The 13,702-nt window shown below is 45.8% G+C and overlaps 1 protein-coding gene across 3 annotated transcripts in view; it reads right to left on the bottom strand.

Annotated features, from left to right (window-relative positions):
- Positions 1 to 4,407: 4,407 nt before the first annotated feature.
- LOC126213520 (zinc finger protein 436-like) overlaps positions 4,408 to 13,702 on the bottom strand; it is a 189,674-nt gene continuing 180,379 nt past the window's right edge. For 2 of the 3 annotated variants that reach the window (XM_049941352.1, XM_049941351.1), the window contains one exon: positions 4,409 to 6,477. In XM_049941352.1, the coding sequence (XP_049797309.1) occupies positions 5,367 to 6,477 (1,111 nt within the window). In that variant the 3' untranslated portion in view covers positions 4,409 to 5,366. Of the gene's footprint in view, positions 6,478 to 13,702 lie in introns of all 3 variants that reach the window. The other variant, XM_049941353.1, reaches the window with a different exon arrangement.

The following is a 13,702-nucleotide window of genomic DNA, read 5'->3' on the forward strand; positions in this document are numbered from 1 at the left end:
TGTACATCCTAGTAATGTTGAAACTTGATAAAACTATACTGCCAGCTAAATAGATTGTTCTTCCTCACTCCCAGAGCACAATCGGCTGCTGCCGCCAATTTATCCGTGTCGTCCACACGACAGTCGGTCTCATTTTCCTGGAGCCGGGTGTAAGTGCCACTTTCAGTAGTTGCTACGTACACTTAGCCACAAGTAATGAGGGTATAGCCCTGTACGGCCGAAGGTGAAAACTTTAAAAGAGTGTCTGCAATGTGCGTGCGTGGCAGCCGGAACGGGCACGACGGTCGAGCCAGGCCGGGCCCCGTGCAGCCGTTCGGGCGTTCGCCAGTAGCTGACGGCACATCTGAGTCGCTCACCTCAGCAGAGGAGGGCATTAAGTTCACTCCGTCAGTATCACGTGTGATGCCGTATCGAAGATGACCGTAAATGTGTGTCGACTTTTGTGAATACTCTAGGCATATTGTCCCAGTAGTGCCATTTGCTTTCTCGGCTTTGGCTGTGGTAGTTCAAACTGGTCTCTCTTCTGTGTTATACGAGGGTGCTTTGAAAAGTTCTCAGAATTACTGTGAGAGGTCAGTGCTAGCGCAACAAATTGTTCACGTAATATTCATTGCACTGTTGCGCGTAAACACGTGCCACGAAGGTGCTCTTGGAAGAGAGGTGTGGCTCTATTGCTGTTCCCGTGCAGTGATTTGTGAAGATGGGGGAAAAAAAAAAAAAAATCGAGGTTTGAACAATGATTAAGTACTTCGTAAAGAGAAGTATGAAAGCAGAGGACATTCGTGCCAATGTCCAGAATACACTGGGGAACTCTGCTCCTTCATATTCAACTGTTGCCAAGAGGACAAACGAATTTATATTCGGCCAGGAGAGCTTAGATGGTGATCTGTGCAGTGGTCGACTAAGGTGTGTCACTGCCCCAGAAATCATTGCAAAAGTGCGCGAAAAGGTCACGGAGGATCGCCGATCGAAAGTGTGTGAAACTGCTAACACTTGCCAGATGTCATCTGGAAGGGTGTATCACTTTTTAACTGAAGAATTAGAAATGAAAAAAAAAAAATTATCTTTAAGACGGGTGAGACGACCCTCGATGCTGGGTCAAAAATGCACGAGAATTGACGTATCGGAAGTGTTTGGCCCGTTTTAGGAGAAACGAACAAGATTTTTTATGCCTGTTTGTGACCACAGATGAAACTTGGGTACACTACTGTACCCCAGAGACAAAACAACAGTCAAAGCAGTGGAAACATGCCAATTATCCGCCACCAAAGAAAGCAAAGACAATTCCTTCGGTGGGAAAGGTAAAAGCACCAGTGTTCTGGGATGCGAAGGGGATTCTGTTTGTAGATTGTCTCCCCACTGGGAAAACAATTACTGGAGAATACTATGCTAACCTAACTTTCGTTGGAGTATTCAGCCTTTTCAAATGATATTTGTAGACGTGTCTTCTTAGCTGTTTTCTTCAGAAGTTCTCATCTTTTCTTTGCATTCTCTGAGGTTCCAGATATTATTACGAGATCGTCTGCAAAGGCCAGACAATTTATTGCTTCTTGTGATCTACCCAACTTTATGTCGTTACTAACCCTGTTTTTCCTTCTTCTATTTTCCATTGTTGCCCCCACCCACCCCCCTCCCGGACCACCACCACCACCACCACCACCACCGCATAGAGATTACATGGAACGACACATAGGACAAAGAAGAGAGAATGCACTGTACTTTCTCTTGACATACAAAAGACCTTTCCTCTTCCAAAAGTGAGCATTGCTACTGTGTATAGTAAATGGTAGCTTTCTTGTTTCATATTGGGCATACATCATTCGGCTACACACAAAGGTACAATCAACATCTGGCATGAAGGTGTTGCAGGTCAGGTACTCAATGAAATACGTTCCTGTCTTTTGAAATATTTACATGAGCATCCTGTGAAAGGAAAGGTCATATTGTGGCCTGGCTCTTATGGTGGCCAAAAGCTTAAAAATAGTAAGCCTCCTGATGCATTTCTTGCAAGATCCTAGTAACGATATCAAGATCACTCATAAGTTCAAAACTACAGGGTACAGTCATTTACCCATTGCTACAGACTTTGTCTCCATTGAGAGCAAAGTTAGGAAGCATCAACATATTTGCCACCCTACTGAGCTACAAAATGTAACAAAAACTCGCGAAGTTAAAGAGCAAGCATTTGATTGGTGGAGTTAGAAACAAAAGACTTTTATTCATCAGAAAACATTACATCAGCATTAACCCTTAGAAACAAAGTTGATGGCCACCCTTTATCGTGGGTGAGTATTGGATGTATTCGTATCTGCCATCAAAATGTGAATGTACTGGAATTCAAATACACTCACAATGAGAAAACGGAGTGTCGTGAGGTTACGTTTACGAAAAGGATCCGAGGCTGCAGCTGAACCTCACAATATCGTTCTGAAAGTTAAACACCCTGAAGGGAAACCACTAAATTCTCCACAGCTACAATATTTTAAATATATACTCTGTCTCATTCCTCCAATATGTCATGACTTTTATAAGAATTTGCCAAGTAGCAGCGAAGAGATTGGAGATTTTGATGACAGTGAATGTCTGGATAAAGTGTCCTGTACATAGACGCATTTAAGGAACCAGTGCAGAACTGATCTACAACATAATAATTAACTTCAACTGTATGGTGTTGGTTTGGTACTTTACAAAGTAACATCTCCTGATGAATTTATAACTGTTTACATATAGAATGTGCTGATATAAACCTATTTAAATAAGTAATGAAGTAACTTTTAACTTCTATTCCAAATTTTATGTTGATAATTGTGATTATAATAATGTCTGTACATCATTACGTGTGCTTAAAGTTTAAAATGCAATAAACATTGATAAACGTAATTTATCCCAATTTAAGTCGCAGTATAAACTACCTGATTTACGGTAGTGTCTGGAAGTTAAAAGCTGATTATGCCAAATAGAAAAATTTGTAGTTGGTTTACTCTGGCATAACCACCACCAAAATCATTTTTATGTCTGTACACATTGTTTGGTATATAACAAGGGGTCATATCCCTCCCACGAATATAAGTGTTCGTTAGATGGGTACTGACAAGGGAACCTCCCCATCGCACCCCCCTCAGATTTAGTTATAAATTGACGCAGTGGATAGGCCTTGAAAAACTGAACACAGATCAATCGAGAAAACAGGAAGAAGTTGTGTGAAACTATGAAAAAATAAGCAAAATATACAAACTGAGTAGTCCGTGTGTAAGATAGGCAACATCAAGGACAATCTCAGCTGAGGAGTGCCGTGGTCTCGTGGTTAGAGTAAGCAGCTGCGGAGTGAGAGGTCCTTGGTTCGAATCCTCCCTCGGGTGAAAATTTTACTTTCTTTATTTTCGCAAAGTTACGATCTGTCCGTTCATTCATTGACGTCTCTGTTCACTGTAATAAGTTAAGTGTCTGTGTTTTGCGACCGCACCGCAAAACCGTGCGATTAGTAGACGAAAGGACGTGCCTCTCCAATAGGAACCGAAAACATTTGATCGCACGGTCATAGGTCAACCGATTCCTCCACAGGAAAACACGTCTGATATATTCTATACGACACTGGTGACGGCATGTGCGTCACATGACAGGAATATGTTGTCGACCCACCTAACTTGCACACTTGTCGAATGGGTAAAAAGATTCTTCTACCTTGCCCGATTTAGGTTTTCTTGTGGATGTGATAATCACTCCCAATAAAGTGATGAAAACATAAGAGTTTGTCACATAAACTGCAACAAATGAATGCAACAGTTTCACAGTCGCACAGTTTTCCCTGTGCTCTGTCAAAACATATGTTTTTTACGTTTTCAAATGTTTCCGTGTGTAGACCGTCAAATCCTGCATATGTCCAAGCAAATCTAAACATGTCCTGGAATTTTGGAGAGCGAAGTTGATTATGTGTGAGTGCCTGAACTTTAATAATTGTCTGAAAATAAAAAATTAAACTTTTCACTCGTGGGCAGATTTGAACCGAAGATCTCTCGTTCCGCAGTTGCTCACGCTAACCACGGGACCACGGCGCTCGCAAGCTGATACTCTCCTAGATGTTGCATACCTTGCGCATGGCCTACTCAGTTTGTATATTTTGCTTATTTTTTTCATAGTTCCACACAACTTCTTCCTGTTTTCTCGATTGATCTGTGTTCAGTTTTCCAAGGCCTATCCCTGTGCCAACTTATAACTAAATCTGAGGGGGGTGCGATGGGGAGGTTCCCTTGTGAGTTAGAGAAGGGGCCGTGTCCATATAAACAAGCATATGGTAGATTTGTTCTAATAAAAAAGAAGAAATTAGATGATGTAATGAAAATTATACGATACATACCTGATGAGCATTTTATAACAGTATCTGCCTGTGGCCAGCAAAGGATGGACAGGATAAAGATGAAGCATACCCACCATTGTCCGTCCTGCTTTATTTTGTTTGTGGTTGTATATTGGGTACATTATGAATTAACCTTTATGCTCATAGTACACTCTTTTATTGCTACAATGAAGATGAATAATATAACCTATAACACAACCTTCCTGCTGCAAAAATGCTACTTGCCTAACCAGCATCAACAGGTTCGAAAAAAGGTCATCTCCCATACATTTAAACTGGATTACTGATCACATTGGTGGCTAAAGTGTATTGTAATTATGTATACTGTTTCACCCTGGGACCACCTGCTACACAGAAACTCGACAACACCATATTTAAACCCACTGTGCAGTAAAACAGTTTTTTGTATCTCCTGAAAAATTTCCTTTCTGAATAAGCCCACCACTCATCGTGGTAGGAGTATATAAAACCTCTGGCACAGGCAATCAGGTGTGCAAAAGGACTCCTAACAGAAGAATTTAACACCGTACTTAAAGAACATAACAGCAACTGTTGTTTGGGCAACACGGATAAATCAGCAATAGCTGAAGGTGCACTAGGCCTAGGACAGAACCAAATTCATTTCTCGAGTCCCACAGTTTTATCGAGATCCGAGCATTACTGTGTCAGGACGGACAAGAGGCCACAGAAATTCACAAGTACAAAACGAATATTAACAGCAAAGAACAAGGATCGCAATTAGACAAGTTGCAGACATGAGTGTTAAAGCAACAAGCACTAACTCTTACAGAACAGAGGCTCCGAACACACACCTGCACGACTCCGCTATCTTACGAAGGAATCTGACGAGCTCACAACTGTTACGTCGACAGGTCCAAACGGGTCGGCTCGCTCAGCTAGAAGCTACCGAGTCTCCGTAGCCCGCGAAGGAGTGTCCGGCATTAGGACGCGGGACGTCGCGCACGAAACTAAAGATTGCCGAGGGTGCCGAGCTCTGACCCGGTTCGGACTTTTAAGGCGGGTTTTCGACGTGCTGCCGGTGTAGGTGGCGCTTCAGTTGGTTCGTCGCCGAGAAGGACGCGCCGCAGACGCCGCAGGCGTACGGCCGCTCCCCCGTGTGGATGCGCATGTGCCTGTTGAGGCCGCCGAGCTCGGCGAACGAGCTGCTGCACAAGTCGCACTTGAACGGCTTCTCCCCCGTGTGCAGCTGCTTGTGCCTCTGCAGGGTGGCCGACCACATGAACGACTCGCCGCAGATGTCGCAGCTGTACGGCCTCTCGCCGGAGTGCATCCGCCTGTGCCGCCTCAGGCTGTTCGGGGCGGAGAAGCAGTTACCGCAGTCGTCGCACTTGTACGGCTTCTTCCCGGTGTGGATCTGCTTGTGCGTCTTGAGTTTCCCGAGCAAGTTGAAACACTCGCCGCATATCTCGCAGCGGTACGGGTTCTCCCCCGTGTGCATCCGGAGGTGCACCTTGAGGGTGTGGAGGAGAGCGAACGGCCGCCCGCAGAACTCGCAGTAGTGGCGCTTCTCGGCCGTGTGCGTCACTCTGTGGTTCCGCAGGTGGACCGCCTGCACGAACGTCTTCCCGCAGAGGTCGCACCCGTACGGCCTCTCGCCCGAGTGCGTCCGCTGGTGCGACTTCAGGCTCCCGACGAGGGGGAAAGCTTTGCCGCACAGGTCGCAGATGTGGGGCTTGGTGTCGGGGCGTTTCCGAATCCTGCGCTTTTTCTGGTGTTTGGAAGGTCTGCCGGAGTCTCCCCTGTTCCACTTCGAGGAGACCGCGGGCACCCGCAGGTTATTCTCGTGACCCTTCGAATGGTCGATGAGGGACGCGGTGTCGCAGAACACTTCTCCGCACCGCCTGCACACGTGCGACGGCGGAGGCACCTCCCGGATGTGGACGAACACGTGATTGACCAGGTGGTACTTGGTCGAGAAGATGGCGGAGCACGAGTCGCACCTGAACGCCTGCTGCACCGTTTCCCTCCCGTCGCTCCTGCAGCTCCTCGACACGAAACTACTGTACGACGGACCTCCGCCGTTCGCGATAACGAAAGCCGGACGGTCGTAATCCGCTTCTCCTGAAGCGGCCCGACGGTTCTCGTCCGACGTGTGGCTCCACCTGCGGAATACAATACACAGTAATTATAAGATCTTACAAATTTACGAGAAATATATTCGTATTCGTGCGGTGACAACATAATCACAAAAAGTTAAGTGCTAGAACAGCAACAGTCACAGAACTGGGCCACTTATTTTACGTACGGCGAGAATACGGGTGATAAATGGCTCAGACAGTGGTTTTGCCACCTCAGGTCCTTCAGATACTTCTTCTGTTCCGTGTCATTCATTTGTTCACCACTCCAGAGGAACTGCACAGATGCAGGACGAGTCCAGTAAAACATTAACAGACTGAAGCAACCACTGTTAGCTATTTCTATAATTAATACTTACAATCAGTTAAACACTGCTAATTTATTCACTTGTACAGTAATGGGAATTACTTTGTATGTACATCCACAAGCATTAAAGCATTACTTTGGAAATCTGTATATCTCTTCCTCTCAGGCAGAAATGGCGTGGCACAGATGTCTGGCAGAGATGTGGGAGGTACAGGGTGTGGCCACAGCGTGACCAGGACACGAGGCTGCCGTGCTACAAAATAGGGTCAAAATACGTCGTCTTCATCCGACCGACATAGCAATGCACTGCATTTGGGCGTTTACTTCTAAAAAACTACTCTGTAATTTACACTTAAACGACTGGACGAGTGTTCCTACAACACCTTCAGACTATTTCTCTACTGTTCCACTTGCAAATAGCACATGAGAAAAATGAACACTTAAATGTTTCCGTGCAAACTACAATTCCTTTTATGTTATTACAATAGTAATTTCTCACTTGTAGGTACCTCTTCAAAGAGTTCTTCCAATAAAACACCGTCTTTAGTTTGCCTTCCCCCGCCCCTCTCCGCACATCATTTTCTATGTAATGCATCCACTTTAGGTTGCTTACCATTGTAATCTGCAGGTATTATTTTAAACCGACAATCTTTACAGTTGTGTCAAGTGCTGTGCAACCAAAATTTACCAGAAACTTATTTTTAATGCACATGTATAGAACAAATTTTCACTGTAAGACTGCTAAAGGAATCCCACCATGAATATGAAATAGGTCTTTGTCTACTGATGGCCTTTCTAAACACTAAAAAAAAAGTGTGTGTGTGTGTGTGTGTGTGTGTGTGTGTGTGTGTGTGTGTGTGTGTGGTGGGGGGGGGGGGGGCACGGATGTATGCATTGCATGTGTGTGAATAGATACAGTATGAAACTGGGCAACAGAGGAGTGGAATAGCAGAAATAGTGAAATCTACAATGGGAGCTTGAGTTGTGTGGAAGTGGAGAGAGATCGAACTGGCTGTAACTGAAAAATGACTTGAGGCAGAGAAGTGCACTTTCACCTCTGCTCTTCACTGTGGTGATGGATAAGACAATGATAAGAGTAGAACAGTAATTTGTGAAGGAAAGATGCAAGCAACGGTAATAAAAGGAGGATATGAATTTCCCAACGGTCCACGATCATTGTGAGTATTTTGTGAAAAACACTGTTTTGGCTACTTATAAAAGTTTCTTTATTTATTTTCACATAAAGCTTAGAAGTTATAAAGTAAGATTCTGTGTCACTGGTAAAATCTGTACCTAATCTGGGCACCAACTAACCCACAGTTGTAGGGAAACGACTGAGGAAGATGAAGAATTTGAAGTATTTGGGAAGCTTAATGCAGGAGAATGAAAGATACCCCAGAAATAAATTAGTGGGGGACGCAAGCAAAAGCATTCCAGAAGTGTGTTAGAAGCCTGTCAAGCCGCACGGACGGACCTCAAAACACCTACATCTACATGATTACTCTGCAATTCACATTTAAGTGCTTGGCAGAGGGTTCATCGAACCACAATCATACTATCTCTCTACCATTCCACTCCCGAACAGCGCGCGGGAAAAACGAACACCAAAACCTTTCTGTTTGAGCTCAGATTTCTCTTATTTTATTTTGATGATCATTCCTACCTATGTACGTTGGGCTCAACAAAATATTTTCGCATTCGGAAGAGAAAGTTGGTGACTGAAATTTCGTAAATAGATCTCGCCGCGACGAAAAAGTCTTTGCTTTAATGACTTCCATCCCAATTCGCGTATCATATCTGCCACACTCTCTCCCCTATTACGTGATAATACAAAACGAGCTGCCCTTTTTTGTACCCTTTCGATGTCCTCCATCAATCCCACCCGGTAAGGATCCCACACCGCGCAGCAATATTCCAAGAGAGGACGAACGAGTGTAGTGTAAGCTGTCTCTTTAGTGGGCTTGTTGCATCTTCCAAGTGTCCTGCCAATGAAACGCAACCTTTGGCTCGCCTTCCCCACAATATTATCTATGTGGTCTTTCCAACTGAAGTTGTTCGTAATTTTAACAGGTACTTACTTGAATTGACAGCCTCCAGAATTGTACTATTTATCGAGTAATCGAATTCCAACGGATTTATTTTGGAACTTGTGTGGATCACCTCACACTTTTCGTTATTTAGCGTCAACTGCCACCTGCCACACCATATAGCAATCTTTTCTAAATCACTTTGCAACTGATACTGGTCTTCGGATGACCTTACTAGACGGTAAATTACAGCATCATCTGCGAACAGCCTAAGAGAACTGCTCAGATTGTCACCCAGGTCATTTATATAGATCAGGAACAGCAGAGGTCCCAGGACGCTTCCCTGGGGAACACCTGATATCACTTCAGTTTTACTCGACAATTTGCCGTCTATTACTACGAAGTGCGACCTTCCTGACAGGAAATCACGAATCCAGTCGCACAACTGAGACGATACCCCGTAGGCCCGCAGCTTGATTAGAAGTCGCTTGTGAGGAACGGTGTCAAAAGCTTTCCGGAAATCTAGAAATACTGAATCAACTTGAGATCCCCTGTCGATAGCGGCCATTACTTCGTGTGAGTAAAGAGCTAGCTGCGTTGCACAAGACCAATGTTTTCTGAAACCGTGCTGATTACGTATCAATAGATCGTTCCCTTCGAGGTGATTCATAATGTTTGAATACAGTATATGCTCCAAAACCCTACTGCAAACCGACGTCAATGATATAGGTCTGTAGTTCGATGGATTACTCCTACTACGCTTCTTAAACACTGGTGCGACCTGCGCAATTTTCCAATCTGTAGGTACAGATCTATCGGTGAGCGAGCGGTTGTATATGCTTGCTAAGTAGGGAGCTATTGAATCAGCGTAATCTGAAAGGAACCTAATTGGTATACAATCTGGACCTGAAGACTTGCCCGTATCAAGCGATTTGAGTTGCTTCGCAACCCCTAAGGTATCTACTTCTAAGAAGCTAATGCTAGCAGCTGTTCGTGTTTCAAATTCTGGAGTATTCCATTCGTCTTCCCTGGTGAAGGAATTTCGGAAAACTGCGTTCAATAACTCCGCTTTAGCGGCACAGTCGTCGGTAATAGTACCATCGGCTCTGCGCAGCGAAGGTATTGACTGCGTCTTGCCGCATGTGTACATTACACACGACCAGAATTTCTTCGGATTTTCTACCAAATTTCGAGACAATGTTTCGTTGTGGAACCTATTAAAGGCATCTCGCATTGAAGTCCGTGCCAAATTTCGCGCGGCTGTAAATTTTAGCCAATCTTCGGGATTTCGCGTTCTTCTGAACTTCGCATGCTTTTTCCGTTGCCTCTGCAACAGCGTTTGGACCTGTTTTGTGTACCACGGGGGATCAGTTCCATCTCTTACCAATTTATGAGGTATGAATCTCTCAATTGCTGTTGCTACTATATCTTTGAATTTGTGCCACATCTCGTCTACATTTGCATAGTCAGTTCGGAAGGAATGGAGATTGTCTTTTAGGACGGCTTCTAGTGACACTTTATCCGCTTTTTTAAATAAAATTATTTTGCGTTTGTTTCCGGAGGATTTGGAAGAAACGGTATTGAGCCTAGCTACAACGACCTTGTGATCACTAATCCCTGTATCAGTCATGATGCTCTCTATCAGCTCTGGATTGTTTGTGGCTAAGAGGTCAAGTGTGTTTTCGCAACCATTTACAATTCGCGTGGGTTCATGGACTAACTGCTCGAAATAATTTTCGGAGTAAGCATTTAGGACAATCTCGGAAGATGTTTTCTACCTACCACCGGTTTTGAACAAGTATTTTTGCCAACATATCGAGGGAAGGTTGAAGTCCCCACCAACTATAACCGTATTTGAGTGGGGTATTTATTTGTTACGAGACTCAAATTTTCTCTGAACTGTTCAGCAACTATATCATCGGAGTCTGGGGGTCGGTAGAAGGAGCCAATTATTAACTTAGTTCGGCTGTTAAGTATAACCTCCACCCATACCAATTCGCACGGAGTATCTACTTCAACTTCAAGATAAACCACTACTGACAGACACAAACACTCCACCACCAATTCTGCCTAATCTATCTTTCCTGAACACCGTCTGAGACTTCGTAAAAATTTCTGCAGAACTTATTTCAGGCTTTAGCCAGCTTTCTGTACCTATAACGATTTCAGCTTCTGTGCTTTCTATTAGCACTTGAAGCTCAGGGACTTTCCCAGCACAACTACAACAATTTACAACTACAATTCCGACTGTTCCTTGATCCAAGCACGTCTGTATTTGACACGCACCCTTTGAGATTACAGCCCACCCCGTACTTTCCCGAGGCCTTCCAACCTAAAAAACCGCCCAGTCCACACCACACAGCCTCCGCTACCCGTGTAGCCGCCAGCTGAGTGTAGTGAACTCCTGACCTATTCAGCGGAACCCGAAACCCCACCACCCTATGGCGCAAGTCAATGAATCTGCAGCCAACACGGTCGCAAAACCGTCTGAGCCTCTGATTCAGACCCTCCACCCGGCTCTGCAGCAAAGGTCCGCAGTCGGTTCTGTCAACGATGCTGCAGATGGTGAGCTCTGCCTTCATCTCGTAAGCAAGACCGGCAGCCTTCACCAACTCAGATAGCCGTTGGAATCCAGAGAGAATTTCCTCAGATCCACAGCGACGCACGTCATTAGTGCCGACATGTGCCACCACCTGCAGCTGGCTGCACCCTGTGCTCTTCATGGCATCCGGAAGGACCCTTTCCACATCAGGAATGACTCCGCCCGGAATGCACACGGAGTGCACACTGGATTTCTTCCCCTCCTTAGCCGCCATTTCCCTAAGGGTCCCCATTACGCGCCTAACATTGGAGCTCCCAACTACCAATAAGCCCACCCTCTGCGATTGCCCGGACCTTGAAGGATGAGAATCATCCTCTCAAACAGGGCAGGCAGCTGCATCTGGCTCAGCCAGAGACAGTACCTGAAACCTGTTTGTCAGACGCACTGGGGAGGCTTTCTGATCAGCCTCCGGGAACGTCTTTCGCTGCCTGCCACGCCTTGGAACGACCTCCCAATCGACCACAGGCGAGGGCTCAGCCCCACTGCGGGCAGCAACCGGGGCAACCACAGCGGCAGACCGATCTGGGGACAGACGGGAAGAGGTTGACATCCCCGTGATACCCAAGTACGGCTCCCCACACTGGTTCCCATTGGCAACAGCCCCAAGCTGCACGACCGAAGTCAGCGCCGCTTGCAGCTGTGAGCGAAGGGATGCCAACTCGGCCCTCATCCGAACACAGCAATCATAGTCCCACAGTGGGACGTGCAAGAAGTGTGCGAACGACATTTGGGCAGATACCGACAGGGGTGTCCAGCTGTGCCGACTCCGCGATGTGGCCAGCTGCGCTAGGTTTCTGGGCTGAAGATCTGCGGTGCAAGCAGCCCGTCCTAGTGGCTTACGTCTGCACCTACGTGCATACTGCAAAGCCACCGTATGTTGCGTGGCAGAGGGCATGCTGTACCACTGTCAGTCATATGCTTCCCTGTTCCACTCACAAACAGAGCGAGGGAAAAACGACCGTCTCTATGCCTCCGTATCGAGCCCACTCTCTCTAATCTTATCTCTGCGGCCACTATGCACAATGCATGTTGGTGGCAGGAGAATTGTTTGGCAGTCAGCTTCAAATGCGTGTGCTCTAAATTTTCTCAACAGTGTTTATCGGAAAAAATGTCGCCTTCCATCTGGGGATTCTCATTCGAGTTCTCGAAGCATCCCCGGAAAATTTACGTGTCGTTCGAACCTACCGGTAACAAACCGAGCCGCCCGCCTCCGAATTACTTCGATATTTTCCTGTAATCTGACCTGGAAAGGATCCAAAATATTTGAGCACCACTCAAAAATATTTCACACTAGTGTCTTATATGCAGTCGCCTTTACTGACAAACCACACTTTCTCCCATAAACCGAGGTCAGCTGTTCGCCTTCCCAACTACAGTCCTTTCGTGCTCATTCCATTTTATGTTGCTCTGCAGTGTTACGCCTTTCATCAATGTAAGTGTGTCACGCAGCACAATACTAATATTGTATTCGAACATTACAGGTTTGTTTTTTGTACACATCTGCATCAACTCAAATTTTTCTACATTTAGAGCTAGCTGCCTTCTATCTCACCAACTACGAATTCTGTCTAAGTCATCATCCTCTTACAATCGCTCGACAATCACAGCTTCCCATAGACTGCAGCATCAGCAAACAGCCATAGACTACTGTTTACCGCACCTGTCAGATCATTTATGTATATACGAGGCCTGTCTAAAAAGTATCCGACCTTTGGCCAGAAAACAATATTTCGGATACCTGACGGGGTTGGGACCCTAATCCCCTTCACACTGGTGTGCTTGCACACACTTAGTGCACCGATCCTTCCACTGCTGGAAACACCTCTGGAAGTCTTCTTTTGGAATGGTGTTCAGCTCAGTCGTCGTGTTCCACATTATCTCTACTCTACTATCAAAACTGTATCCTTTCAGTGGCGTCTTCAATTTTAGAAACAACCAGAAGTCACAAGGAGCCACGTCCGGAGAGTAGGGATGTTGGCAAATGGCTGGAATTCCATGTTTGGCCAAGAAATTTTGGACCAAGTGGGACGAAGGTGCGGGGGCGTTGTCGTGATGCAGTTGCCCGTTTTTCACCATCCACACGTCTGGTCTTTTGCGCCGAACTGCGTCACGGAGTCGCCAGTGAACACCTCGATAGTGCTCCTTTGTCACTGTTTGTCCTTCTGGTGCGTATTCGTGATGCACAATTCCACAGACATCAAAGAAAACAGCCAGCAGCACCTCGATTTTGCTTCGCACCTTCCAGACTTTCTTTAGCCTCAGAGACTCGGGATGCTTCCACTGCGACGACTATCTTTCTGTTTCTGGGTCGTACCC

Source organism: Schistocerca nitens, chromosome 11 (genome assembly GCF_023898315.1).
Source record: "Schistocerca nitens isolate TAMUIC-IGC-003100 chromosome 11, iqSchNite1.1, whole genome shotgun sequence".
Taxonomy (NCBI): Eukaryota; Metazoa; Arthropoda; class Insecta; order Orthoptera; family Acrididae; genus Schistocerca; species Schistocerca nitens.